The sequence below is a fragment of the Epinephelus lanceolatus genome, chromosome 10, assembly GCF_041903045.1.
Source record: "Epinephelus lanceolatus isolate andai-2023 chromosome 10, ASM4190304v1, whole genome shotgun sequence".
Classification (NCBI taxonomy): Eukaryota; Metazoa; Chordata; class Actinopteri; order Perciformes; family Serranidae; genus Epinephelus; species Epinephelus lanceolatus.
In genome coordinates this window covers 14,770,534-14,796,812 of record NC_135743.1, presented here as the reverse complement: position 1 = coordinate 14,796,812, position 26,279 = coordinate 14,770,534, and the positions used below count along the sequence as shown (strand labels likewise).

General features: G+C 43.4%; 2 protein-coding genes across 4 annotated transcripts; both read right to left on the bottom strand.

Annotated features, from left to right (window-relative positions):
• Nucleotides 1–821: 821 nt before the first annotated feature.
• LOC117265342 (uncharacterized) lies at nucleotides 822–8,665 on the bottom strand. Of its 3 annotated transcripts, none has more exons than XM_033639779.2 (3): nucleotides 8,619–8,665; nucleotides 5,234–7,651; nucleotides 822–1,937 (listed from the first exon to the last, which is right to left on the bottom strand). In XM_033639779.2, exons 2-3 carry the CDS (start codon nucleotides 7,625–7,627, stop codon nucleotides 1,560–1,562), a joined length of 2,772 nt encoding a protein of 923 aa, XP_033495670.2. In that variant the 5' UTR covers nucleotides 7,628–7,651; nucleotides 8,619–8,665; the 3' UTR covers nucleotides 822–1,559. The 3 variants fall into 3 exon arrangements, with proteins under 3 accessions (XP_033495670.2, XP_078027727.1, XP_078027728.1); XM_078171601.1 differs by lacking the exon at nucleotides 8,619–8,665 and adding an exon at nucleotides 7,756–8,608; XM_078171602.1 differs by lacking the exon at nucleotides 8,619–8,665 and adding an exon at nucleotides 8,017–8,608.
• Nucleotides 8,666–11,826: 3,161 nt separating this feature from the next.
• ntd5 (ntl-dependent gene 5) lies at nucleotides 11,827–25,188 on the bottom strand. Its single transcript, XM_033639861.2, has 8 exons — nucleotides 25,039–25,188; nucleotides 23,758–23,892; nucleotides 23,180–23,371; nucleotides 17,403–17,526; nucleotides 14,142–14,218; nucleotides 12,868–13,050; nucleotides 12,478–12,675; nucleotides 11,827–12,396 (listed from the first exon to the last, which is right to left on the bottom strand). The coding sequence occupies exons 1-8, from the start codon at nucleotides 25,103–25,105 to the stop codon at nucleotides 12,311–12,313; spliced, it is 1,062 nt and encodes a 353-aa protein (XP_033495752.1). The 5' UTR covers nucleotides 25,106–25,188; the 3' UTR covers nucleotides 11,827–12,310.
• Nucleotides 25,189–26,279: the final 1,091 nt, after the last annotated feature.

Below are 26,279 nucleotides of genomic sequence, written 5' to 3'. Positions count from 1 at the left end.
CTAAGTACACGTCACAGCGACGCAGACCTCCCTCAGTGGAAACAAAGCTTTTATTTATTCTAATTTCACAGATGATGAACAATAAATTGTGAAGACAGTAAAGCCTCAACAAAAATAGCATTTTAAGTCTTGTGTATAATTTATCCTTCAGGGATTTATCCTGGCTTCATATGAGCAGAGGAAATCTCCACTATGCGCTAGGCTAATTTATACAATGTAAAATGTCAGGCTTGTGCTAATAACATTACCATGTTGTATTTGTTTGGAAAACATGTTTAGTATAAGACAGTTATTTTGTCAGTGAACCTTGTGAGCTGTAATGGAGCTGAATTTTGTAACGTTACCTTTGTTAAATGTTGCTGTTGTCCCTGGTTTCATATGAGCAGAGGGAAGTCTGCTAGCTGCTAGGCTGATTTATACAATGTAAAATGCCATAGGCTTGTGCTAATAACGTTAGCATGTTGTATTTGTGGGGAAAATGTGTCCAGATAAAGACAAGTGTTTGTCTGTGAATGCTGCGAGTTAAAGTGAAGCTGGTATATGAACTGATATGAATTTTTGTTCATATCGCCCAGCCCTACTCTTTATCGAAATATTAATGTTATATTTTTTACCTTGGTGTTATTGGTGGAGGTCGTGTAGCTTATCCAAACTGATGAACTACCAGGCATGCTATCGTATCCTGATCCTGACAATTTCAGATGTTACTGGCTGCCATCTTTGCCATCATCAAACTGGGGACTGGAGAGTCCAACAGAGGAGGTGGGCCCGAGCAGTTCTGCAGCTACACCCTTCTTAGAAAAGATGGGACAGAGATTCAGTTACAGTTGACAAAATTTAATTCAAATAAGTTAACATAACTCACATTAAACAAAAAAATCAGAATATAGTGTTTATGTTAGAATAACTCAAAAACATTTGGTCAAACTCTCACATGATATGAATTAAATACAAAACCAAAGATAACGTAAGCATTCTCCTTAACAATGTAAAATAAAAAAAGTGAATATTGAGTTAAAACAAGTGCAAATGACTCACAGTGTCTCTGACGGTAAGAAAGATAGATTACATCTTTCACATAAGATAGTGCAGAAGTGCAGCTCTTACAAATAGTACTCTTTATATACACAACTAGAGCAGAGGATCGTTTAGAGTAAATAAGTTATCCTTCTTTTCTGAGCACTTGAGGGTTTTATATTGGATTGTACAGGAATGCAACTTCAAGTTAGCAGCCCAATTAATATTCTGAACTCACATAAAAACCATGATTTCAAGCCTGAGCTTTCCCTCTCATATACACATATGACACTTTTTTCATACAGGAAAGCTAATGTCAAAATCATGTATGACGTCGAAGACTGAATTTTTAACCATTAAATGGCAAGGGAATAATACACATTCATATAAATAAATTAGCTTGAAAAACATTGAAATAAATATTGCAAGCGCTCCCTTTTTTGAATGTTAATTAATAAGGAAAGTTTAGCGTCTATCCAGAGTTATGTACGATCACCCTGCCCTCCTCCCCTCCACTTTGGAGTCTGTCTGCAGGAACTCTTTTAAGTTTCCATCTCAGACTCTGAGTTATCCAAATTAGACACAGTGGAGCTGTACCATTCAGCACTCTCCTCTTCCTCCTGCACTCCGGATCTGCCGCCTCCTCCTCCTCCTCCTCCTCCGCCTCCTCCGCCTCCGCCTCCTCTGTCTCTTCTCTCGTTCAGCATTTCCATGGCTACTTGGTGGTAAGGGTGTTTGCGTTTGGTGTGTCGGCGTAGCGTGTTGCGCTCGGCGAAGCGCGTGTGGCAGAGTTGGCACTGGTAGGGCTTCTCTCCAGTGTGGACCCTTTGGTGGCGCTGCAGCTCACCGGCCTCCCTGAAGCGTTTGGCGCAGATGGGGCACACAAAGTTCCTCTGGCCTGTGTGGATGTGCTTGTGTCTCTGGTCAAGAAAATAGTAAATATTTGATCAATAATTAGTGAAGATATCACTCAACACTTTAATTAATGCAGCTGTCATCTATATTTTTACATGAGCAATGCTGCCCTACAAAGGCTAACTGCAGTTAACTGCAATTTTTCAAAATGGATTTATGACTGAAATTTTGGATGTCTGTCCTATCTTGTGACAAAAGTTCCTAGTTCAATCTCATTATGCTCTAGAGCAGTGGTTCCCAACTGGTGGGTCGTGGGTCCGTTCTGAGTGGACCACAAGTGACTTGCTAACGTGTTAAGTTTGTAAAAAACAATATTTATTTTGAAGTGAATTTACGGCACAAGCTTTTATTTTGAAGCTACATTTCCTGTTGTAGAGTGATTGAATTACTGACAGCTACTCAACAGAGACAGCTGCACCAGTTGGGAACCACTGGGCTAGAGAAAGTAGAAAACCAACTAAAACCCAAGGCAAACTGCAGTAAATGTAGTTACTGTGCTCTGCCTTGGGTTCCTGGAGATTTGGGATGCTACTGGGCCAAGGAAAATCACAGTAAGGAAATGGTGAAGGTGAGAATGAGGAAGATGCAAATGACAAATTAAATGATAACGTGACAATGACCACAGCAAGAGCAGTGGTAAAGTTGATGATAATATCAAGAAATCTTGAGTTAGGTCAAACCTGATGACATCAATATTACAACAAAATAATACTTGAAGGTTGCTTAAATTTTTTTCTTACAACTTTTAAATCAGAAATCTATAAATGAAACACATAAAGAAAAAGACACTAAAATTGTAGTTACTACACTTTGCCCTGTGAATTACCTTGGTCAAATAATGGATCATAGTTTTTAGGCATAAAAATGACTTAATGAATACCTATTTAATGTGTGCATTATCTTTTTTTAACCTATAACACATTTGACTGGACAGTCAAAACACTTTAAAGTAATTTTTCTCAGTTCAGTCTGGACCACTTTAGTCAAAGACAAAACCTAATTTTTATTTGTAATTTGATATTTGTCATTATGGCTCTGTTCTGGGACCTCCCTGCCCGCACCTGCATGGAAAGCTTAAGGTGGAGAGAGCAAACCTTTCTGCCCTTCCACGTGCCTACATGGATAGCCGAAGGCAGAGAGCACACCTTTCTGCCCTCCACGCACAAGCGAGGAAAGCCTGAGGCAGAGAGAGCAAACTTTCCCACCCTTCCATCAAACAATGATGTCAAACTCATGAGTCTACACTGCTGGAAACCTTCAACAAGGAGTCAAAAAAACAGTCCAAAATGTGGCTTCATTTTACAAAGACAGATGACAAGAGTGTTGCTGTAATGTCTGTTAAGTGATCATTTCAAGTCAGGATGAAAACATCAGCACATGCTAAAAGATGTTTCTGTGCTACATGGGTTTAAATTTCAGGAATTTCATGTATTTGACACTCGATGCACAAGTGATCTTCCTAACCGAGCAGTTACCAAGCGTAAATATCCTGTTATAATCACGTAGGCAGACTGAGAAGATTTTTGTAAAATGTAAATGAAAAAGGCTGCTGTACAAATACGTCCTAATTTCACTGACACTGTGTTCAAACTCAGAGATAATAAAGCACGTGTGTTGATGCTTAAACCTGTGTAGGTCAACTTTTTTTCCCCAAACAGAAAATTGTACAGTAAGAAGAATCCATTAAGAATCGGACCGATAAGCAGAATCGATAATGGCATTCGCATTTATAAAATCTTATCTAATCCCTGGTGAAGGTAAAGAAACAAAAAGATTCAACATATCTATCTACTTATAAAATGTACAAATCTAACATACTGTCAACATGGCGGTTGGTAAAAAAAAATCACACTCAGACCTCTTTAAAATGGCACACTTATAGTCCCGTATTCAATCATTTCAATCTTATTACAGGAGGTGCCCCTTTTCAGCTCTCACAATGGTCTACACGAGGTATTGAGACCCTGTCAGATGTATGTTATGACAAAGGAATAAGATCTTTTAATGATTTGTGTACCGTGTACAATGTCCCTAGAAGTTTGTTTTTCTTCTACCTTCGGCTCAGATTAGCAATGCGAAGCTATGGGGTCCCGTGGGGTGTAGCTTTAACAACTCATCCACTCCATTCTCTGCTAGATGTGAGAGGCCGAACTAAAGGTTTAGTATCTACGATTTATTCACTCTTAAACTCCGTGTGCAAACCTCTGACAATCCATCAAATCTGGAGTAGGGCTCTAAGCTGTTTGGTGGATGACATTTGCTGGTTAACAGTTTGGAACAATTCAGATGGTACTTCCAAAAATCCTAATCACAAGCTTATACACTTTTAATTTCTACACACGGTGTATCTTACGCCCAGGAATCTTCATCTTATGAGCCTTATACCCTCTCCTGTCTACGAGTTCTGCCCTTATAGTGACACAGGGTCTTTTATTCACATGTATGGGAACTGCTCAGGGGTAGTATGTTTTTGGAAAATGGTATCTGTAACTTTATCTGATCTTCTTAATGTTCAAGTGTCATGTTGTCCAAAGCTGCTCCTGTTGAATGATACCTCCTCTTTAGATCTGTTGTCTCATCAGAGGCTCGCACATAGTCATAGTCCACATACGCTATTTACTGCTATCTTTATCTTTCATCAAATATATAGCTATATTCCTTTCTTCTTTTTCTTTTCATTTTAATGTCAATTATGTATTATTATCATTATTTCATTGTTATTTTCCTCTTATTAATTTACTTTTCTTTCTCACTTAAAATACTGAAGCCAATTCATGTGAACCAGTTGCCGAGATGGGGGAAATTGTTGTGTATAATTGTGATTGTTGTTTGTAATATAAAACAACACTGAAAAGCTGATAACAAAAAAAATGTACAAATACATATCCGTGGTTTGCAGGAATGAACAATGCCCAGATTAATTCAGGTGATGGGGTCGGGGCCTGAAACAGCAGGCAGCTCTGTACTCTACCTGCTCAGCACCAAACAACAGCCTGACAAAGTTAACGACTAGCTGGTGAACGCAGTGGATCATTTAGCAGCTAAAGAGCCAGATACTTCCCTCGGGAGTTTATGAAAACCAACTGAATATTGAACTTATCCATCAGGTGGCCACAAACATGACTCCAAATCAATGTTTCTCCATGTGTGCTGAATGTGTAAATAAGCAACTGTGCTGACATATCAACTTAACAGGTGATTAAATGTCGGAGTTGTGCTCTTGGCATGTACCCACTGCTCTCAAGTGGCCGAAAAGTTAGTTATTACAGGTTAAACAGTCACTGTCGAGCTTGTCACTGACCTGCAGATGGCTGGAGCGTTTGAAGGCTTTGCCGCACTGCTGGCAAACGTGAGGCTTCTTCTGCGAGTGCGTGATGGCGTGTCGCTCAAGGTCGGAGAGGTAAAAGAAGACCCGTGGGCACAGCTGGCAGTACAGCACCCTGCGGGAGGCCAAGGTGTTGGGTGACCCCTCTGGTGAGAGGGAATCCAGCGGGTCAAGGGGGTCGAGCTTATCAGAGGGGAGGACGGGTCCAACAGGAGGGGAGGGGGGAGCAGCAGCGTTGGAGAAGTAAAGATGGTCGTCCAGAGGTAAATGTTCTGAGTGCAGGTCGGTTGGGTCAAAACGGGACTCTGAGGCTGGTGACTGGGCCTCCGAGTTGGGCTGAGCTGAAGGGTCGTAGGTCAAGCTAGCAGACTGCGGGTGCGGAGAGGAGGCTGTAAAAGTTGATGGCTTGTTGTTTTCACTTGAGACTTCTTCAGCAGATATGGCTTCGCTTCCAGGGTTTGAATCGGAAGAGCTGATTTGAGGATGAAGGGTGGCGCTGTGGTGGTCGTTTTGACTAGCGGGAGAGGACGGGCGCACCGTCAGAGAGGTGAGAACAGAGTCAGAGTTTATGGTGTTCACTCCTGACAGGATGACGGGAGGGTTGTTGGGGCTCAGTCTGATGACGGGGTGGGACAGCGCGGGCAGAGGTGATGCCAGAGTGCCGACCTGACTGGACGGCAAAGGGAGGGAGACGGGGGCTGCTGTGAACTGACCGGTGGAGGGGTCGAGGACAGCGATAGGGGTGGAGGTAGAGGTGGAGTCACCAGAGGAGGAGGGCACAGAGGACAGGAGGAGGAACATGGGGGTGGAAGCACCAGGGGTGGTCTGAGCGACTGAGAGGGGAAGCGAGAGACCCACCTGAGCTGAGGAGAGCTGAGGAGAGGAAGAGGAGGAGGACAGGAGGAGGATAGGAGTGTTAGCAGAAGGGTTGGAGAGGACCTGAATGGGCTGGGTGGGCACTGATCTAACAGCATCAGCCTCCTGAACAGATTTAACGCTCGGCTCTGCGGCCTTCGATGGATCTGAGCTTGTGATCAAACTCGTGAAGACTTCCGGAGTCTTCGTCTGATCAACACTTTGTGATGGAGACTCAGTAGGAGGTGCTGGTGCGGGGTACGGATGATCAGAAGGTGCTTTTAGTGCATTATCTAAACTTTGGCTGAGGCTAGGCTCTGCTGAGGTGGACCCCTTCCCTTCTGCCTGATCCTCTGACGTAGAAGCATCGACTTGCGGCACTTTGAGTCCGTCGGGACTGAGAGTATACGGGATTCCCTGGTCGTCTATGAGAAGAAGGTTTTCAGTGTCACAGTCTAACGAGGACAGGGAGGTGAAGACAGAGGTAGAGAAGAAAGAGGGAGACAGGAGAGAGTCTTCAAGCGTGTCTGTGCCGTCCAAACGCAGTACAGAGCCCTGTCCGTTGCCATCGTCGTCCTCCTCTACTATATCTCTGTCTCCTTCTCCCTCGTACTCATCTACCTCCATAATCAGAGAGCTCTCGCAGCCAGAGTCATCCAGGAAGCGCTCACACCTCCTCTCTCGATTCTCTTTTTTCTTGGGCAAACTCAGGTCCAACGGTTCGGTCTGTTCCTCCATTCCCGCCTCATCAAACGTCTTACAAGACTTCAAGTCCACTTCTTTTAAAATCAGAGGGACATTTTCCTCAACTTCTCTCTCTGTGGTTTCCTCTTTAATCCCTTTCAGACTCAACATTTTAACTGTATTAGTGCTCGAGATTAAAGGAGTTTCTGACCCATCTGTGGGAATAATTTTAGCACCCGAAACATGTTTCCCTTTGCACATTTCCTCCCCTCTCTCTGCCTGTGTCTCCTGGAATGATTCTGGCTTAGCTTCCTCAGTCTTATGATAAGTATCCTCCTTGGTCTCTCCTTCACTCTTAACAGCAGATATGAGGATTTTGTTTTTTTCTGCTCCAGCTGAAACAGGTCTTCTGAAATGTGAGCGATCAAAGTCTTTGGTCAGGCTGATGGCAGAGTTTGTGATTGGCCTCTTGCACCGTGGGGGAACAACAATTTTGAGTCTGATTGGTTGGCTGCGCAACACAGGCACTCCAGTCTTGACTGTGATTGGCTGTCTGAACCCACCGACCTTACTCGTTTCCTGAGAGGCTGGCTTACAAGTCCCGCCCACCTCTGGCTTATTCCCATTGATTGATGGAGCAGGCTGCCTGGTGGTCACTGCTGCTCTGACAGGGCACGGCTGGAGGTTACCTGGTGGTACAGTACTGGGTGAGGCTTTTTCCTTTTGGTCCAAAAAATCCTCTGTCACTGGCCCTGATCCCTCTGCACACTGGCTGCCATTTTGGACATCCAGGCTGCCACTGGTCAGGACTGAAGCCAACTGAGAATCCATTTTGGGGCATACCCATTTATATTTCTATTAAAGAAAGGAACAGAGTCATAAATTAGAAACTCACTCAACAAATCTAAAATGACAATAAGCACATTTAATGTTAGTGATGGAAGTTAACTCATTGATACCCAGGGGTGGCTGGAGCAACTCTCAGTCTCTCAGTGGTGATTATTGGGGTCAAGTTTAGTGCACAAGCCAATAATAGTTAATGTAATCAATGGTTTGCGATATTGATAACAGGCTGTAAATAAGACAGAGCCTCCATGAGATGCTGAGCAGCTCCTCTGACCTCCTCCTCCTCCTCCTCTTCCTCCTCAACATCACCCCGTCCTGTTAATTGTGCTGGTTACCTCGCATGATCCAAAATTATAGCTCAGCGAATTTCTTACCGGAGCCGCCGATCATTCAGGGAAACGCTGCGGGTCCTGATGTGAGCGATCACACACACACACCGCACACACACACTTCTATCATCCACATGCAACATAAATAATAAAACGTCTCATTTCGCTTTGGATTAACACTCATATTCCGTTTGGTTTCCAGATACAAGCCTGCTGTGAGATGTATCTGGGGGTGAGCCGAGGAGCAGTGTCCGCGGAGGACGCCATTACGCACAGTCCTAGGTCCGAAATATTATTGTGGTGCGTGTGCGCCCTGACAGCTCTCGGACCTGGGACGTCGCTAACGCGTCGCTCGGAGCGGATAATATAATATATATTTACAGTCAGTCGCGGTGTGGAGCGGATCCGTGTCTTCGCACCGGAGCCTCCTCGGACCTACAGCCAGCCATTTTAGAGCCGAGGGTCCGAGGCAGCGAGAGCGCAACCCCGGCAGCTTTCAGGACAAACTTTCCCTGCGCGCTGTCATTTCTATCGCAGCCGTGCTGTCAGAGCCGGCGGAGGACGCGCCGGACGCCCTGTCGATACATTTAAAACTGTATTTTAAACTATACTCCACCCATACACTCGCTGCATAGGGACTGGCTTACCCGTGCTGTGGATATTTCCGGAGGACCAAATATGACTGTGCAGTGTAAAGGGTGATGCTGCGAATGCCGAGGGAGGGAGGGGTCAAGGGGAGTTGCTATGGTGTCGCAGCCTACCGGGTCCGACCAGTAGCCATGTTCAGCCTATGAGTACGGTTGAACCTGCAGCCTGCACAGAAAGGCTCACTGTGGCGCCTGAGAGTCACAGAGACGGGAGGCAGAGCACAGGAGCCAGCAGGAGGATGGGGATTGAGCAATATGGACTCGAACTCACACACTTTAGGCTGGTTTCACTAACAGGGTTTAGATCAGGGGTGGCAAACGTACGGCCCGTGGACCAGAACCGGCCGCCAAAGGCTCCAATCCGGCCCACCACATGACTAGAGTAAGAGGTGGCAGGTTTCAGGAGCAAGTCTAACAATGCCAACTTCAAATAAAACTCTGCTTCAGAGGCTTTTCCACCCTGAGCAGGATACAGCTCTCTGATACAACAATGCATACTTGAAAAAATATAATAAAAAAAAAACAAAGAAGACAAAGATAACAATGTCAGAAAAGACGTAAGTAGAAGTAAAACTTGTGTGTCCCTAACCCCTTTCTTGCATTTCTTCTTGTAACTAATATTATTTCAACAAATCCCCAAATTTATTTACAACTAATATACAACTATCACCAGTCTGTTTACCACCCACTTATATAAATAAGTAATAATCGCAGTTTATTTACAGTCCAAAAAATACAAAATAAATATGCACTCCCTTAACACAACCTTTCCTCATCTATATAGCTGCCTAAAATATATTTTTTTGTATAGTTTTTAAAACTGATTTATATTTGTCTCTTACTGTGACCATGTTTAAAGATATTCAACATTGTGCAGAATAATGTCAATCAGCAGCTTCAGATCAAAAGAATCTGTATCAGGAGATATGTGGATGAATGCACATGTAGTAACAGTGAGGAGTAGACTGACTGAATGTGGGAGAACTGAGACATGTTGAATTTATTTATTTATTTATTTACTTATTTTTCAGGTGGTTCTTCTGTTTGGTAAAAGGATGAACGTCGACACAATGTACTTGTAACACACAAAAAGGTTAAAATATTGGAGCTGATGTTACTTAAAGGTTATTGTGCGATGGTTTTATTGGTCCGCCCATGAACTAAAATGAGTTTGACGCCCCTGGTTTAGACTGAGCCAGGACTAGGCCTTAATGTGGACAAGTTACGTGAGAACATTTAAATGGCTTTCATGAACGTGGCTTAGTTAGCATGTGAAGTAAGACTTAATGAGAACACCTGGGTTGAACTGGAGCAGGAACAGATGCATTTGAATTAAGTTAAAAAGCCTTTATTTCAAAACATGGCTGCTTATGTTAAAACACAGACCGGTTTCGACCCTAAGGTCTTCATCAGGGTGCAGAAAGGCCTGGTGCCAGACTAAAATGCTCATTTAAGCTCTCTTAACTTAAAGAAACTTGCACAGACATATCTTAAGATAGTCGTAGATTTAGCCTGTTCTGGATTTAACTAAACCAGCTGTGAGAGGGAGCATCAGAGCTACACTAGGACTGAACTGAAGCTTAAATTAAACCTACAAGCAGGCAGGTTTAACTTCTGCTTAATAATGTTGATTTGATTTGATTTATTTCAACATTTCAAAAAAACTAAAATAGAATATATTGTAGGAAAAAAAACCCTACAAAACAGAGACAAAAAAGAAATCATTAGCAGTCTTACAATGAGAAATATAAATTAACTTTTCATGTCCAAAAAGGAGTAGGAAGAAGTAACAAGCTTGTCTAGTCTTGCCCTCATCATTAAGCAGGCCATTACACAAATACACTTTCCTCACAGTCGATCAGCCACACATTTACACCACTGCACCTCTTAATATGAATAAATTGAGAATAGGCTACCGATAACAGTATTACCCTCAGTGTGCTTTACATTCCCTCTGATCATTTCCATACTTTGTGAAGACACTGTCTGTGTCCCTGTTTTTGACTGTCTGTTATCTTAACTTTGTTTTATTTCTTCACCCAGTTTGTTCCACAAAATCACCCCACAGACATACGCACACTTGTCAGAGTGGTGCCAAAACAACATTTAGTTTTTACAAATCATATTGTTCATTGTGGCTGCTATTCACATCTGTCTCATTACTGTATGTTTTTTGGATCATAGCTCAGTCCTCCAACTTCATTCCCAATTCTCATTTTCATTTCACGTTCTTCCTTCAGATATGTCATTTTATGCTCATATTCAGTAAATTCCCTGGCTAACTTTGCCTGCATGGTCATCGTTTTTGTTCTCCGCTGAGAGGCGGTGGCAGCATCTTCACCCATGGGTGGTGCAGCAGATGTGGAGGGATGTACACACGACTTGTTCAGATTCCTTTCACTGTTAGAAGCACAAATAACCTCCTGTTGTCCATAATATAAAAGCAGAATAAATATCGACACAGAAAGTGAGTGAGAATATGCTGCATTTACCAAAGGAAATTACCAATTTAGTTTCTTCAGTGTATTTACCATTTGCCCTCAGGTCTTCGTCTGAAATGTCCACATGATCCAGAGGCTGCTGGTGCGCCATTATTCCAGACAGGAAGTCACTCAATTCATCAGTCTTGTTTGTTTTTTCTGCGGCCCACCACCAGCTGTAAATCGCTCTCTTTTCATGTCTCTGTTTTTAAAGCCACTTTAAGGTTTTTTCAGAGTCTGTATAGGAAGATATCACTCAATATAAGCAAGAAAGAAATACTTTGCACTGAACTCACTGCAAGTTGCAGCCCAGCCACTCTTTTCCTTTTGCTCAGTAGCAGCAGTATGGTTTTTACTTTCAGGTACTGTTTGACTTTACTCACTTCAGATTTCTGAATGAATACTTTTTGCCTCTGCTATTTTTTGGTCTCAAGATTCACACCTGAAATGGTGTTTTCATGGGCACTCTGAGGCCAACAGCATGTCTTTGTACTTAAGATAATGAGGCTTAACCCAGGTCTTATCATGTAGTCTTACTTGCCTTACTCTGGGACTCCATAGTCACAGAATAACTAAGTCAAATTTCATGTTCATGAAAGCCACTTAATCTAAACCCTGTTTGTTAAACCAGTCCAGAGCTTAAGTGAGCATCTTAGTCTGGCACTAGAACCAATCCTTATCTGTGAAACTGCCCTTTATGTGTCACACGAAGGAAGCCGGAGAGCAAACCGTTTTGACATGACTTTATTTCACATCATTAAAACTTACAAGCCTCAAGACTTGATGCGTCAGGCTGAACAGAGAGGAGACAGATTACACAGTGAGATATCACAGAGTCAAACCGTTACGAGTTAGGCTACATGAAGGGATCATAACTGATATAGCACGTATTAATGCATGGCGTATATACATCCTCACATGGAGTGCATCTACAGTATGCATTGGCTCAAGCTGGAGGAGTAATACTTGAAGGGGTTTGCAGATTATAGTTACGCCTGCAGTTTGATAGTATGCATGAGCGAGGGGCAGAGGCCACGAGCGCAGGATCCACAAGAGCTGTGAAAGACGTTTCAGCGTCTAAGACAGGCCACAGGCATAGCACAGATAGTGTAAGCAAAGCTGCAGAGCGGAGAGGGACTGCTCTGGGTGCTGGTGTGTGTCAGGAGGTGCTTATATTGTGACACGGTGTCATGAGTGCTGGGTGGGTCGAGGTCATATCTCCACATCATCAGGCTCACATGCTTCAATCTCTGAGACCAGCCGGTGAGGGAAGAGTTTGTACTGCAACCATGTGGGCTCTGGAACACAGAAAAAGGAAGGTGTCAATAATATGAATCAATCCCCCTCGTGTTGAGATAGTCACAAGGTCCAAGCTTTACCGAGGTAGCAGGCTGGCGGCTGCAGCTTTCCATCAAAGCAGGTCTGGGTTGCAGTGAAGCTGCACTGCTTACGAGGATGTTTGCAGTAGAACGTCACATTTTCCCCGTGAGGGACCATGGCATCTGTTACGTCAAACGGCCAGCGCTTCACTCCACCAATCACCACACGGCTCCGCTCAGCAGGGATGAGACAGCGAGCTGTGAAAAACATCAACAAGGCATGAAACTGTAATTTAAGCATCAAATCCAAAATGTATGTGCATTGCCTGTAAGAAACAAGCATCTTTGCATACATTGAACGTGTCATGGTTTTATGAGCTTGAATGCATCATTATTTAAACTTATTTTAACATTTTTCTTCCTGGTGTGTCCATTTAAAACATCTCTAACCTCTGCAGTATGGTGGCGATGCACTCCAGCTGCCGTTGGACATGCAGGTGACCTTTTGGGGTCCATCCAGCAGGAAGTTCTTTTTACAGAGGTAGTGGATGTCGAAGCCAACTTCATATTCAGTTTTCTGCACAGCCACCACATAGCCCTGCTCCACGTCCCGAGGAGGCTGGCAGTACACCTCTAACACAGACAGAGAAGCAGGTTATCAGTCTGCCTAAACATTTACGAGTAATGTTACTCCAAAAAAGGGACAGAGATGTTACTGCTCAGTTATTAGCTGTTGCTTCCTGACACCTTTACCCGGCCTTGATAATGATTTATAAGTTGAAATGAAAGCTTGAATGCTTCTGTCTTTCCTCTTTTTTCTCTCCTCTCTTTAATGTGTTTTAACAAACGTCAAGGACGGTCATTATTCTCTTTGTGTGAGGCAAGAAGCACCGTCTAAGTATTTCAATCCAATCCCCAGAATAAATGTTGGTATTTTTCATTCCTGCAAACCACGGATATGCTGCCTCATGTCTCAACAACACTTTGGTTATGGGGAGGAAAAGATCATGTTTTGGCTTAAACTACCTGGTTTTCATGGCTACAAAGCTGCTGGAAACACAATGATGTCTTGGTTAATAAACACCTGCTTGTCATGGCACTATCCCCAGTGAGAACATAGCAAAAGATCATTAAAAACAAATACATTTTGTAGCTAAAAAGCTGCTGGAAAACACAGCGATGGCTTTGTTTGTTGGTCTCAAACAATGGTCTGCAGCTTGCACCATCCCCTCCTCCTCCAAATGGCAAAGTCAGCTTATATACTACATCTATTTAGAGATGCTGATATGACACATTTGAATTGTACAGATGTAACGTATCCATGGTTTGCAGTAACATACGACAATCATTTTCTTCTGGTGACTGGGCTGAAGAATTTCCCATTCCTCCCTATGGAGCAGGCCATGCAGTACCAAGTTTAGCCACTCGAGGGCAGAAAAGCACTGCGAAACTGAGCTCCAGCTCTTGACTGACGGATCCTTGAAGGGTTTGTGTTTCTTTGATTCACTCCTTTTTTTTTGACATATCAGTACACACACATGAACACATGCACACATCAAATAAATGAACATCCCTTCACAAAAAGACCACTCAGTCCATTCACTCTTTCACATCATCCACTGTCACATCGCCGGCTAACCTTGAAAGATGCATGAGGACACACTGACTGTAAGGGAACACACATGCCTGATCACACACATGTGGCCAGTGTAAGATGCACTTACTTTTACAGATGGGGTGAGGATACTGCCAGGTCTGATTATCCTGGCAGAAATTTTCACTGCTCCCCACTATATCCGCCCTGCAGGAGAGAAGGGAGAGGAGGCAGATGGCAGTGTGTCATGTACAGTATTGACAGCTAAGGAGCCTCGTCTGAATCAAAGTGATGAAAAAAGGTGTAAATGATTTCCTTTTTACACTCTGTCTCTCTCTTTCAGAGTGTCTGAATTTCATGTGCACAGTTCTGGCTGACACATCCACTCGGGCTCATCTTATCCTGCGGATGAGTCAGTGTGTAAAGGGGAGTCAATACAAGATTAGACTGTAATGACCTAGTTAGCTCAATGGAGAGATCGTCAGCTGGGAGATCAAAATGAATTTCCTGCCATTCAGCACTCATCACCCGTCGTTCCCCAACACCTCTCCCACAGAGATGGACGGTAACTACATACATTTACTTGAGTACAATTTTGAGATACTAGAGCTTCATTTTTTTCATTTTATGCTACTTTATATTTCTACTCCAATAAAATACAGATTAAGACATATATATTTTACTTCACAATTTTATCTGACAGCTTTAGTTATTAGTGACATTACAGATTTTAGATTTAAAAAAAATATATCATGAGCTTATGAAACAGATTAAACCAGAGAGGTGTCTATGAGTTGTTACAAATCCACCAAAGAGATTTCCCCCCAAGACCACACATGGGTTTGTTTTAATAAGCCCCAAAGAGGCAAATATATCCAATATTTTCCTTTGTTTTTCTTCTCTCCTACATTAATCAACTCATAACCCCTCAGATTTATCTTGTGACCCTCTTAAAAGGCCTGAACAATAGGTTGGGAATCATTGTACTAAACTGTGCATAAAATGGTTAAAGGGTAACTTGGGTATTTTTCAACCTGGATCTTTTTTCCCCTGTTTTGTGTCTAAGTGACTAATAGAGACAACATTTTTTGAAATTGGAGTCAGTATTGCGAGACAGTGCTGCAGCAGGTAATGGCGAGACAGGCTGCAATGTCACCACTTGGGGCATCTGTCAATTTATGTCCGCTAAAAGTGCTTGTATTTGCCGCTCTGTGTGTTTACATGACATTAGAGAAAATCGATTTATTGTGTTAGTCCGACTAAAATCGGACATTTAAACTATATGTAAACATGTTAGTCTGACTGAATTTATACTAAATCGAATCTCTCAAAGTCGGACTAATGCACCCAGATAATGTGACTGGGAGTTGAATTACTTCTGCATGTATCAACACATTCTCACTCCGACCTCGTCACATATTGACCTTTGGCCATGGACTTTCATGTACCCTGGGTGCGTTGGTTGTTGACATTCTGGGACAGCGTGTCAAGTTCTGCCTGTTACATGCATTGTCTTCTTTCAAGATACACTTACGTTTTCACAGGAAATTTAAGGTTTACATACAGTCTCTTTCAAAATAAATGCACTACATCGATACAACACTGGGAATTGACTTCTTTTTCTTTCAACAACAAAAGCAAGTGGTTAGGTTTAGGACAAAAGAACAGGATTTGGCTTTAGAATCTTACGGGATGCGGACACCTCTCTCTTGGGTGAAAGTTGGTGTTTCTTCGACCCATTCACCAACCCTCCTGCCCACCCCAGTCGGACTTTCACCGCCTTGGCTTTCGTCCTTGTCCTGCTGAATTCCCCCTGACACTGCTGGGTGCGTTAAACTCTAATGGCAACCGGCCGTGGATCATGCAGATGAAAAAGGACGCCTTTTGTAGTTTTTTTCTGACACAGCAAGTCACTGCCCAAGCGCCGAATTTTGACAACTTCGGAGTGAGACCGGGTTCCATGTATACAATCACAAACTGGCCAAGGCACTCGTGCATTTTTTTTAAGGACGAAATGTACAGATCTGTAAAGTTGTCCACCGTGGTACCAAGTTTGCTAGCTCAAACTGTAGCTCACCGTAGCTAGCTTCTTTGTCCATTGTTTTGTCTGTGATGTAATAGGTCAACTGGAATAAAGTCCAGTACTAACAAGCTGTAAAGGGGTCATATCGTCACCTATCATAGTGACGATATGACTTTGGTCAATTAATTGATTCCCCCCCTGTGCTTATATACTAGGACAAGCACAGCAGTCCAATTAAATGGCCTAGTCAAGCTATAATCGTAGCTTGACATAACTGTGCATGTAAACATACTGAGTGACAGGCTCAGATTATTATTCTAAGTGTCTGCAAACATTATGGAAAAGATCCCGACAGAGAAAGACCCTCTGGATGAAGAGTAAGGTCCTTTTTGTTTAACCAGAAACAGCCCCAAAATTGCAATCACCAAACCCACCAGACTCCATTTTTATAAACAGCAATTTTAGTGTGTACAGAGGCAGCATATTTTCAGATCTAACTGGATGAATTAAGGGTTTATTTCAACCAGATCAGAGCTGATGGTTGTTAGAACAGTGGAAAGATGGTTTTTGTTAGTTTTATTTTGTTTCTGTCGACTTTGAATGAAGTCTGTTACAAGGATAAAATTACTGTTTTTTTTAAATGGAGTCTGGCTGGTTTGGTGACAGTGATTTTGGGGCTGTTTCTTGGTAAACAAAGAGGATTTTACTCTTAAACAAAAAGCTCTATCTCTGTCAGGTCCTTTCCATAACGTTGTCAAACTCTTCTTATAACAATCTGATTCTGTCAGTGGCAAAAATAAGCAATGAAGTGGGCGTAAATTAACGTTTCACAATTGCCCATGAATGTTACATACTGTAGCAGCAGTGGTCTCGCTCAGTACTGGACCAATCTCAGAAACCACTGTCTCCATTAGTCACTTAGACACAAAAACATGGGAAGTAGGGAACATGTTGAAAAATACCGAAGGCAGCCTACCCTTTAAGAGTAGCTCAAACCCAACCAGTTACAACAGTGAAATGCTGCTCACACATGAGTACAATCTAACAGTGTCACATATAATAATAGTCATTGTGCTGCTACATTTAATGCTTCAGGTACATTATGCCCATAATACCTCTGTACTTCTACTTAAGCTTAAAATGCACGTATTCATACTGTTGTATTGGCACTTTGGTACTAAAGGATCTGAGTATTTCTTCCACCACTGCTCTCCTGTAATCAAGCCATCCCTCCGCTCCCTCCCTCTTCTTCACACTCCATCCCCGTCTTCTCACTTCCTCCATTTCTACCTTCGTATCATTTCAGGTTTTCATAGCCTCTGCCTACGCACTCACAACCTCAGCCTCCCATCACCCCCCATCTTTTACCCAGACAGGCAGCTGTAGCGGATGGAAGTTCCGGCTGTAGCGTCACCCTGGATGCTGAAGGTGTTGATGATGTCCTCAGGCAGAGGGCAGGTTTGGACGGACGGTTCTTCTGGTGACTGAGTCACTGAAGGTCAAAGAAGAACAGAAGGTTAAATATTTTAATGTCTGGTCCAATACCACACTTTAAAAATACTCCACTTCAAGTACAGGTTCTGCATTGAAGGAAAAAAATACCCAAGCTGGAAGAAAAATAGTCAGAGCAGCCGTCCCTTTATGTAATGTTTCATCAGAGAAGTTCAGTCTCCTCGCAGAAGAGTGAGCCTGAGTACATTTACTCAAGTATAGTACTTGTAGTGCAAATCTAAGGTATGTGTACTTGAACATATCCAAATTATGCTTCTTAATACTTCTACATTTACGACTCGTGGCACTAAATGCTTTTTAAAAACTCAACAGCAATGTCTCTTTCCAGAAATCATGACCTGGTTACTCAAGATAATCCACAGACCTGGTTGTGAGCAGTTTCATGTAGGAACTATTTTCTCTCTATTGAACTACACGTGCTAATTGTATCATCACACAGAAGGAAGCGTGCATTGATTGCTATCTCACCTTGCACCACTGAGCTAGCTAACGTGACAGCTCAGCCGAGGAGGATGCCGTTAATGTTTACATCTCATGCTGTCATGAGCATGAGCCTTTCATCTCTGAGTAGATGCACACTTCCTTCTGCACAGTGATATGATTAGCGGGTGTAGTTAGGTAGAAAGAAAATAGTTCCCACATAAAACTGCTCACAACAAAGAGTAACCATGTCATGATTTGCATCAACCTGGCCTCTAAATTCCCCAGATCCCAATCTGATCAAGCATTCATGGGACTACCATTACCCCCGATCTACGGTGGGGCTTCCTTGGATCAGACTTGACTCTGACATGTCAAGACATGGACGCAGGACCTCTGGGGGTGTCCTGTGGAGTCTGGCACCTGAGCGTTGGCAGCAGATCCTTTGAGACCTGTCAGTTGTGAGGTGGTTGTACTGGCATGTCCCACAGGTGCTCGATCAGATTGGGATCTGGGGAATTTGAGGACCAGGTTGATGCCTTGCACTCTTTGTCATGTTGAGGCATGGTGCATGTTCTGGTGGGGAGGGGTGCACTGCCATCGAGGGTTTGGATGAGTAATGTGCTTCAAGTGGCATCCACATGAATGCCAGGACCAAAGGTTTCCAAGCAGAACATAGCATAGTGACGAGATGGTCAGTATTGTTCATGTCATCTGTCAGTTTTAATGTTTTGGTCGACACATTACAGTCAGTATGTAAGTGATGGGTGCAGATGTGAGTTTGCAGGTGACAACTATTAGCAAGTAAAGACGGAAGGTAGCAGGGAAGGAAAACAGATGGACAGAGGAAGTCACGTCCATCCTGCTACCTCATTTGACTCGTATTAACCAGGGTTTCTATTTTGTTTGTGACCCACAGAGGCGTTTCACTCAATGTCTTGTTCTATTTAAGTTGAAATAACCCTTCTTAGGTAATAAATCAAAGTTATATGAGCAGGTGACACGCCGCCCCACAACTCTCACAGAGCTCACAGCTATATATCTGTGATTGTATAACACCTGGCACTGCTCATTCCTGGAAGTTTGAGTGCCTCACGCTTGTGGAAATATAAATATCAAGAGTGGTGCTCGGAGAGAGGCTGGAGCGACCCGAGCTGCATCAAGCGCAGGGTTTCGGAGCTGAACGCGGCTTTGAAAAGCAGAGACAGCTCTTGCCTGAGGGCTGTCTTAGGTATCAGAAAGCGAGAAACGTTAATATAAGAATGTAAAGGGACCTATGGGAGAGGGAGAGTTACGAGTCTGTTTGGCTGCCGATGAGAGCCCGAAGCTGAGTTCTGTTTTCACATATCGCCCTTCTCCTGCCTCTTCTGCTGCTGCCACCCACACAGACTGCTGCACCAAACTGCTACGAAGCAGGTATATCAAATTCTTTTTTTTTAAAATTACAAAACAGTCATTTTGAATGAAACACAGCATTAAATACACAGCATTCTGATTGAGACCAAAGATGTAAAAGGTTGTGTTTTTACTCTTGTTTTTCTCCCAGAAACACAAACATAGATGCATGCACGCACCACAAACTAAATAGCCCTGAGCTGCATGCTTGTCCTTGGCTCCCATTGTAGAGCGAGACCTTATCAGAGGCCTCAGATGGAAGAGGATGAGAGGAGAAAGAGATGAGAGGAAAAGAGGATGAGAGAAGGGAGCAGAGGAGAGGAGAGCAGGGAACAGAAAGGCCTGGAGCAGCATGAGCAAGAGCTCTCTGACTCTCCTGACTGTGATCTGTCGCCCACACACACACACACACGCACAAACACACACACAGAAACTCTCTAACACATGTGCAATCCGCCCCCCACCACATACACATCTAATGTATACAGAAAAAATCTACCTCTCTCCCATAAACACACTCACAAGTAGACGCACATTCACACCCGCTCACACTCACACTGTGTGCATGCAGCTCTGTGCCACTTTGACAGTGATCTGCCGCCCACTGCCTCTCAACAGGCATGAAGGAGCTCGACTCACACTCTAACACACATGCAAGGGACACACACAATACAAACGCTCTCACACGTTCAAAACCCACCTACCTTCTGCCTGTCTCTCAGCAGGAGGATACTCTACGAGAGTGTGAGAGAGAGAGCTGAGAATCGTATCCTTATTTCACATCTTTGAAAAGATAAAATAATCTTGAGGGTGAAACCAGGACCCAGCTGGGTTGAGGATTCCTAAGAAAGCGTGTTTACTGTAGCTCCAGGTGTGTGTGTGTGTGTGTGTGTGTGTGTGTGTGTGTGTGTGCGTGCAGACCTTTAAAGCTGAACTTGTATTGTTTTTATCACAGCTGTCAGGTCGTCACAAGCAGTAAGCAAAAAAAGCAAATTTCCAGGTGCTGTACGTTGGTGAGGTGTGTTGAGATACTAAAAAGTATTGATGGCTTTACTGCACGTACCGCTGTGAAGCCTTATGGCACAGTGGTAGAAGTAATACAGCTGCACAGCGGTAGGACAAATTTTGCCTTTTGTCAGCCACTTATTCAGATTTATCTTTTCTCTTTTTGTTCTATATTTAGAGCACATGATTATCTCGGGGCACAGTGGTTCTGTGGTTGTAAATTAACTTGTATTCACTGGAAAGTCCTTTGTGTTTCCTGTAAGAATTGACTTTAGCTGCTCATGTGTTTGTTTAAATGTGCTTACAGCTCTGTTCTTACATAGTTATGTCCTGCATAGGTGCATCTTTAAACCAAGCAAAGGTCAACTAAGAGATTTCAGAAGACCTCTAGAACACATAGGGTTAATAAACGCATGTAGCTTATCATGAATTCATGATTTTAGACCTTTAATTGACACCGTGTTCAAGAAGTTGTGATTCATCTCAACTTAAGGCTGCAGTATTTTGGTTTTTGTAAATTGAGACCAAGTTATGGCCAAGACCAGTGGCGCCTCCAAAGGGGGGTAGCAGGGGGCTGTAAAATTGCTGCCCCCTCACAGTTGGAGGTTGATGTAACTGTTTTTAAGGGGCTGGGGCACACTCATTTCTTAAGCTATTACAAAGGTAGTGGTACTTTTTGAAACTAGACAATCTAGAGCATCCATTGGTACCAACCATAGCAGCATGGCTTGTCAGGAAGGGGGCTAAATAATGCTCCAAATCTGGGCTAAATTTTGACGAGGGAACAACAGGCGTGGCAGTTTTCAAAAGCCCTGTTTCCACGGAGCAGTTCGGTACAGTTCAGTTCGGTGCACCTCTTTCCTATTTCCACTGCAAAAAGTTGTGGATGTTATCAATAGACCCGTTCCGTGCTACCCCCATTTGTGGTCACCCCTTCTGTTCGGGTACCTGGCACACAGATGCAGACTTCCATCTGTGTTGCCGCTAATGAGGAGATACAGTGAGTGACAACAACCCCGCCCACATTTAAGGTACCATTTGTGGTGGAAACGCCATGTCTGAAGGGTTCCAAAGGTACCAAACCGAAAGAGTTTGGTGGAAACAGGGCTTAAAGGGTCCCTTGAACTCTCACCTCAAGATACCTGAACGAGAACTGGCTCTATGGGTACCCACGAGTCTCCCTTAAACTTGAGATGGCTTGTTTCCAATAAATGTTTTGCTCCTTACAATCAATGTACACTTCAAATTAAAGTTGTATATTTGTCCTTATCACATTAAAACAGGATTGTTGTGTAACTCAAAATCTTAACTGCGCTGGTATTTGTCTATACCAGTGGTTCCAAACTGGTCCTGCCATTAGGTCCATTTCTTCAATGTCCACGCAGTTTAATGTATTCAGCGTCACACTTGTGTTTGGCCATGTCATTGAGCTAGTTTGCTTTCTTTTTCTTGTAGCTGTCCATTAGTCACTCACTCTACAGCAGGGAACGGCACTTCAAAGTAAAGGCTTTGTGCCAAAAATTCACTGCACTTCAGAATAAAGTGTGTTTATTCACAAACTGAACACCTTCATGAATCACTGGTGGTCCATTCAGAATGAACCCGGGACCCACTTTTGGATCAGGACCCACCAGTTGGGAACCACTGATCAATACCAATCAGATAATTAGTAACTTTAACTATGAAATAAGAAACTAATGAATATGTGATTTCTTAAGTCTCCATGCTGACGTGGTTTTCAACTGTTCTATATACTTAAATAGCACAAGCGAACTCCTGAAAGTTTAGTTCAGTTATGGCTTTTGGTTTTGGTGCCACCCCAAGATTTTCACTGGCCCCATCTGGCCACCCCATGACAAACTTCTAGGGGCGCAAATGACCAAGACCAGAGTGTATCAAGACCGAGACAAGACCAAAACTTGAAAAAGACTGACATCAACTTAACCATCCTTACTCAACACCCCTTTTTTGCACAGACTATTAAGTGATTATCCTCACAGTTGTTGTTTTGACTGGTCTTAAAATAAAACCCTGAGTCCTCTTTGTCTGAGACCGGGACAAGGCTGAGTGAAAATGCCACCGAGTCCAAGGCTAGACTGAGGCCTTTAAAAAGAGGTAACAAGACTAAGTTGGATCTGAAGTACTACAACACTGTATTGTGTAGTATATTTAGTGTAGTTTGTTTTGTCCACTCTTGAATACCAAAACAGAAACACCTTACGGTCTAATTGTGTCTGTGAGTACCACAAACTTTGGCCTGTAAAATGAACATATACAGTTTTATATAGATGTATATGAAAACAGAAATATAGATGTATGTGCTGTGGTTCACATAAAACACACACAATTATATATATATGTATGCATCTATATGATCTTCATGCACACGCACACAGGTGTGTTCATCTTTCCTCTACTTATCAAGAGTTCAAACAGTCCAATTCGTCCAACAGCCACTATGAACAACTAAAGCTCTGGTTGCCATGGTGACGAGGAGAATAGGTCCCAGTTGTGCAATGTCTCAGTCGACACAGTCACAGAGGGGTTTCATTCCTGAATCTCTCCCTCTCTTTGTCTGACCGTCTTGCATAAACACAAAACAACCACAGCTTGGTTTAATCCTCGACCTCGTCCCTGACCTGAGCACATGACCTGTGCACATGCAGCGTGTCTGCTGTTGAATAAGAGACACAGGATTAAACTTGAGAGAAATACCACAGCAACATGCCTCCAGATGTTCACTACCTTGTTATGAAGGAACCTGACATGAATAAAGAAAGAGACATTTTTTTTTCTGTTGAACTCAAACCCACCTGTGCAGATGGGCTCGTCCCCACTCCACTGTCGGTCACCTTGACAACGGCGAATAGTGGCATCCAAGCCACTGGGCAACGTGAATCCCGGCTTGCAGCGCACTTCGAGCAGGGCGGAAAAGGAGTGAGTGGGAGAGAGGAGGCGAGCCACTGAGTTTTCAGTGGGGGGCAGAGGCCAGGGACATGTTCGACCTGAGGAGAGGAGAGACGATCCAGAGAGAGGAGAGAGAAACTCAGAATGTTCCGGATTGTTTCTCGTCTAAGACAAATGGACTAAAATCATTATTAAAATGGCACTAATGAGGTTGTATAACTACACTGGATGCTCTCTCTCTCTCTTTTACAATGCACAAGCATAATAAAAAACTTGTGCTGACATTTTCAGCCCAGATTTGGTGCATGACCAAGGCTTTTATTTTCCAGTAACACACACACACACACACACACACTCACAGAGATGTATGTTGGCACAGATGTATGTTGGCACAGCTGCGTATACACACAAACACTTTTAATGACTTAGCCCACAATGGTGTTCACAGTGACAACTGAGGGCACACATGCATACAAATAGTTACCTGGAGCCACACAGCTGAGACCACACTGGCCGTCACACAGACACTGGCGCTTGTTGCCACAGTCTCTGTCAGCTTTGCAGGGCCGAGGACACGTCCTCCTCCTCTCCTCTCCCAGAAGTCTCTCTGGACACGACCCTGTTGTGACACCACACACACTATCACACCATTGTCGTAATTGCCCCTTTGTTTGCCTCTCCTCCATTCATGGCCCCCATCATAAAGGAAAAAAAAAACACTAATGATGGTAATGAGATTGTGTTTGCCAGGTCTGCTTTGTTTTCTGTTTTTTTGGGGAGGTAAATTCAGTGTGGGTGGCCGGGCAAACATTTGCCACCCAGATTGCCAGATGAGTGAGTATTTAGATGGCAGGCTTTATTACTCTTTGCCATTCAGCCATCAATCTTGTTTTTTTATAGAAAGTGAGAGTGTTTTCTCAGTGGAGTAACTTTGTCTTAAAATCTAATTCATATCTGCACAGGATCAGTTTGGAGTAATCTTTAACCCCTCCTCGCTTCCCCTCACTTTTCCATATGTATTCCATCACACACCCACATCCTCCTCTTAACATACACTGCAACACTGCCAACATCGACACACCCTCAATGTCCAGAACATTTTGGGGGGAGAGAAGGGGGGAGTCAGAGAGGGTTCCCCATTTTTCATTTCTCAGAATGAAAACATGTGTGCTACTGTATTCACTCTGCCCACAGCCATGTGACCATAAACACACATGTGCTGCGGTAATGTACACATGATCACCCCAGAGCAGCACAGAGACATGGTGTACAGAACATACATGTAGCACCTATGATACTGGGAATCTAAACAGCTACATGAAACCAGAGATATGGAAGCCTGGAGTCACATATAAAGACGTGTCAATGATAAAAAATAAAAAAAAATAGATGCCACAATTAATTAACAATTAAAACAACAACAGAAGCAAACTTTAAATGATAGTGACTCATTCAGTCCTGCTAAGTTTAGGCAATCCAAACTAATACCTTTTCTAATTCTTTGCAATCACTATAAAAATCAACCATCCAACAATATTACACACACCCCCTCCTTAACTAGCCCATTGCATATTAAAGAGATAATGCTTGAGTGCATCTAAGCCCTGATCACATGATCATTGTTATATTAAAATGCAATCTACGCAGCAACAAAGCATGCAGGGTAAAGTCCAGAGTGTTCAGTGATAGCCCGGCTGCGTTCATTGTGCATGCAGGGCTCAGTGCTCTGCCAGCTGCGAGTGATGGATGGAGTCAGAGGGCTTACCTGGATCCTGCGGGGACACCGCTCCAGTCAGAGCCCACAGGGACAGCAGCAGCAGTGCACACTCCATCCTTGAAGTCAGGCCTGAGACGATATGAGGGAGGGACGCGCAGACACGGCATTTTTAAGGAAGGGGGGAACAAAGGGTGGGTGGGGGTGAGGGGGAGAAGGAGCCACGGAGGTGGGGGTGGTGGTGGTGGTGGGGGGAGAGGGTACAGCCCTGGGAGCACACATCTGGTTCGCGTTGAGGAGGAGAGAATTGGGGAAAATTCCAGTCTGAGGGACCTTTCACCTATTTTTGTTGAGATAGCAGATAAAGGCGATGACATTTACAATCCACATGGGTAAACAAACAGGAAGTGCTAACAACAGGGTAAATTAATGGACTTTACCTGGTGTCATAAAGCAGCATTTCCTCTGTTATGCATCTAAATATGCAGCCCAGTGGGACTTATATCTTCACTTCTTTAATTAATGTGAAGGCCAGTTTATTTTGTAATCTCACCCTCTAACTCATCTGTGTCGGATAATTAAGTTTATTTGTGATACCCACAAACACTGACTGCATTTAATTTAGAACTGTGTAAAATACACATTAAACACCATAAGTGTCCGAGGGAAGTAGCTTTTGTTGGGCAAGAATTGATATTTGGACAGCTTTGCCCATCAAAGGAATGTACACAATGTGAACAGACAGAGAGGTTATCAGAACAAGTAGTCTGGTGACATTTCACCACATATTATAGTGTGGTTATTAGGCTTAAGTTGATAAATGAAGTAAATCAAATCTGACCTCTGCTGCCCATTCTCTCTCGATCAAAACTGGGCTTTAATTCAAGATGCGAGCACACAGAGAGTCTGTTTACACCTGGTATTAACATGTGTCTCGGGTGATCCAATCACAGGAGGACAGCTCTGAGTCTGTCTGTTCACGCCTGACGTCTCCACATGAGTCCCGAGTGACCACTTGTGATCAGATCTCACTCCCACACTCTATATGCAAATAAACACTCAGTGGGAGGAGAGCAGCTCCAGAGACAGTCCCGCAGCGCTGCGTCTAACCTGTGTGACGACAGCAACAGACAGTTTACTTATTGGGTGGGGAGTCAGATAAGGAAGGACGTCAGCTGAGTAGGTGGTCCTTCAATGTGGCCCAGGACACATTAGCATACATACAGTTTAAAGAATGTGGCCATACTGTATGCAACCCAGACTACCTCTGAATGTGGTCTGAGACATCGAGC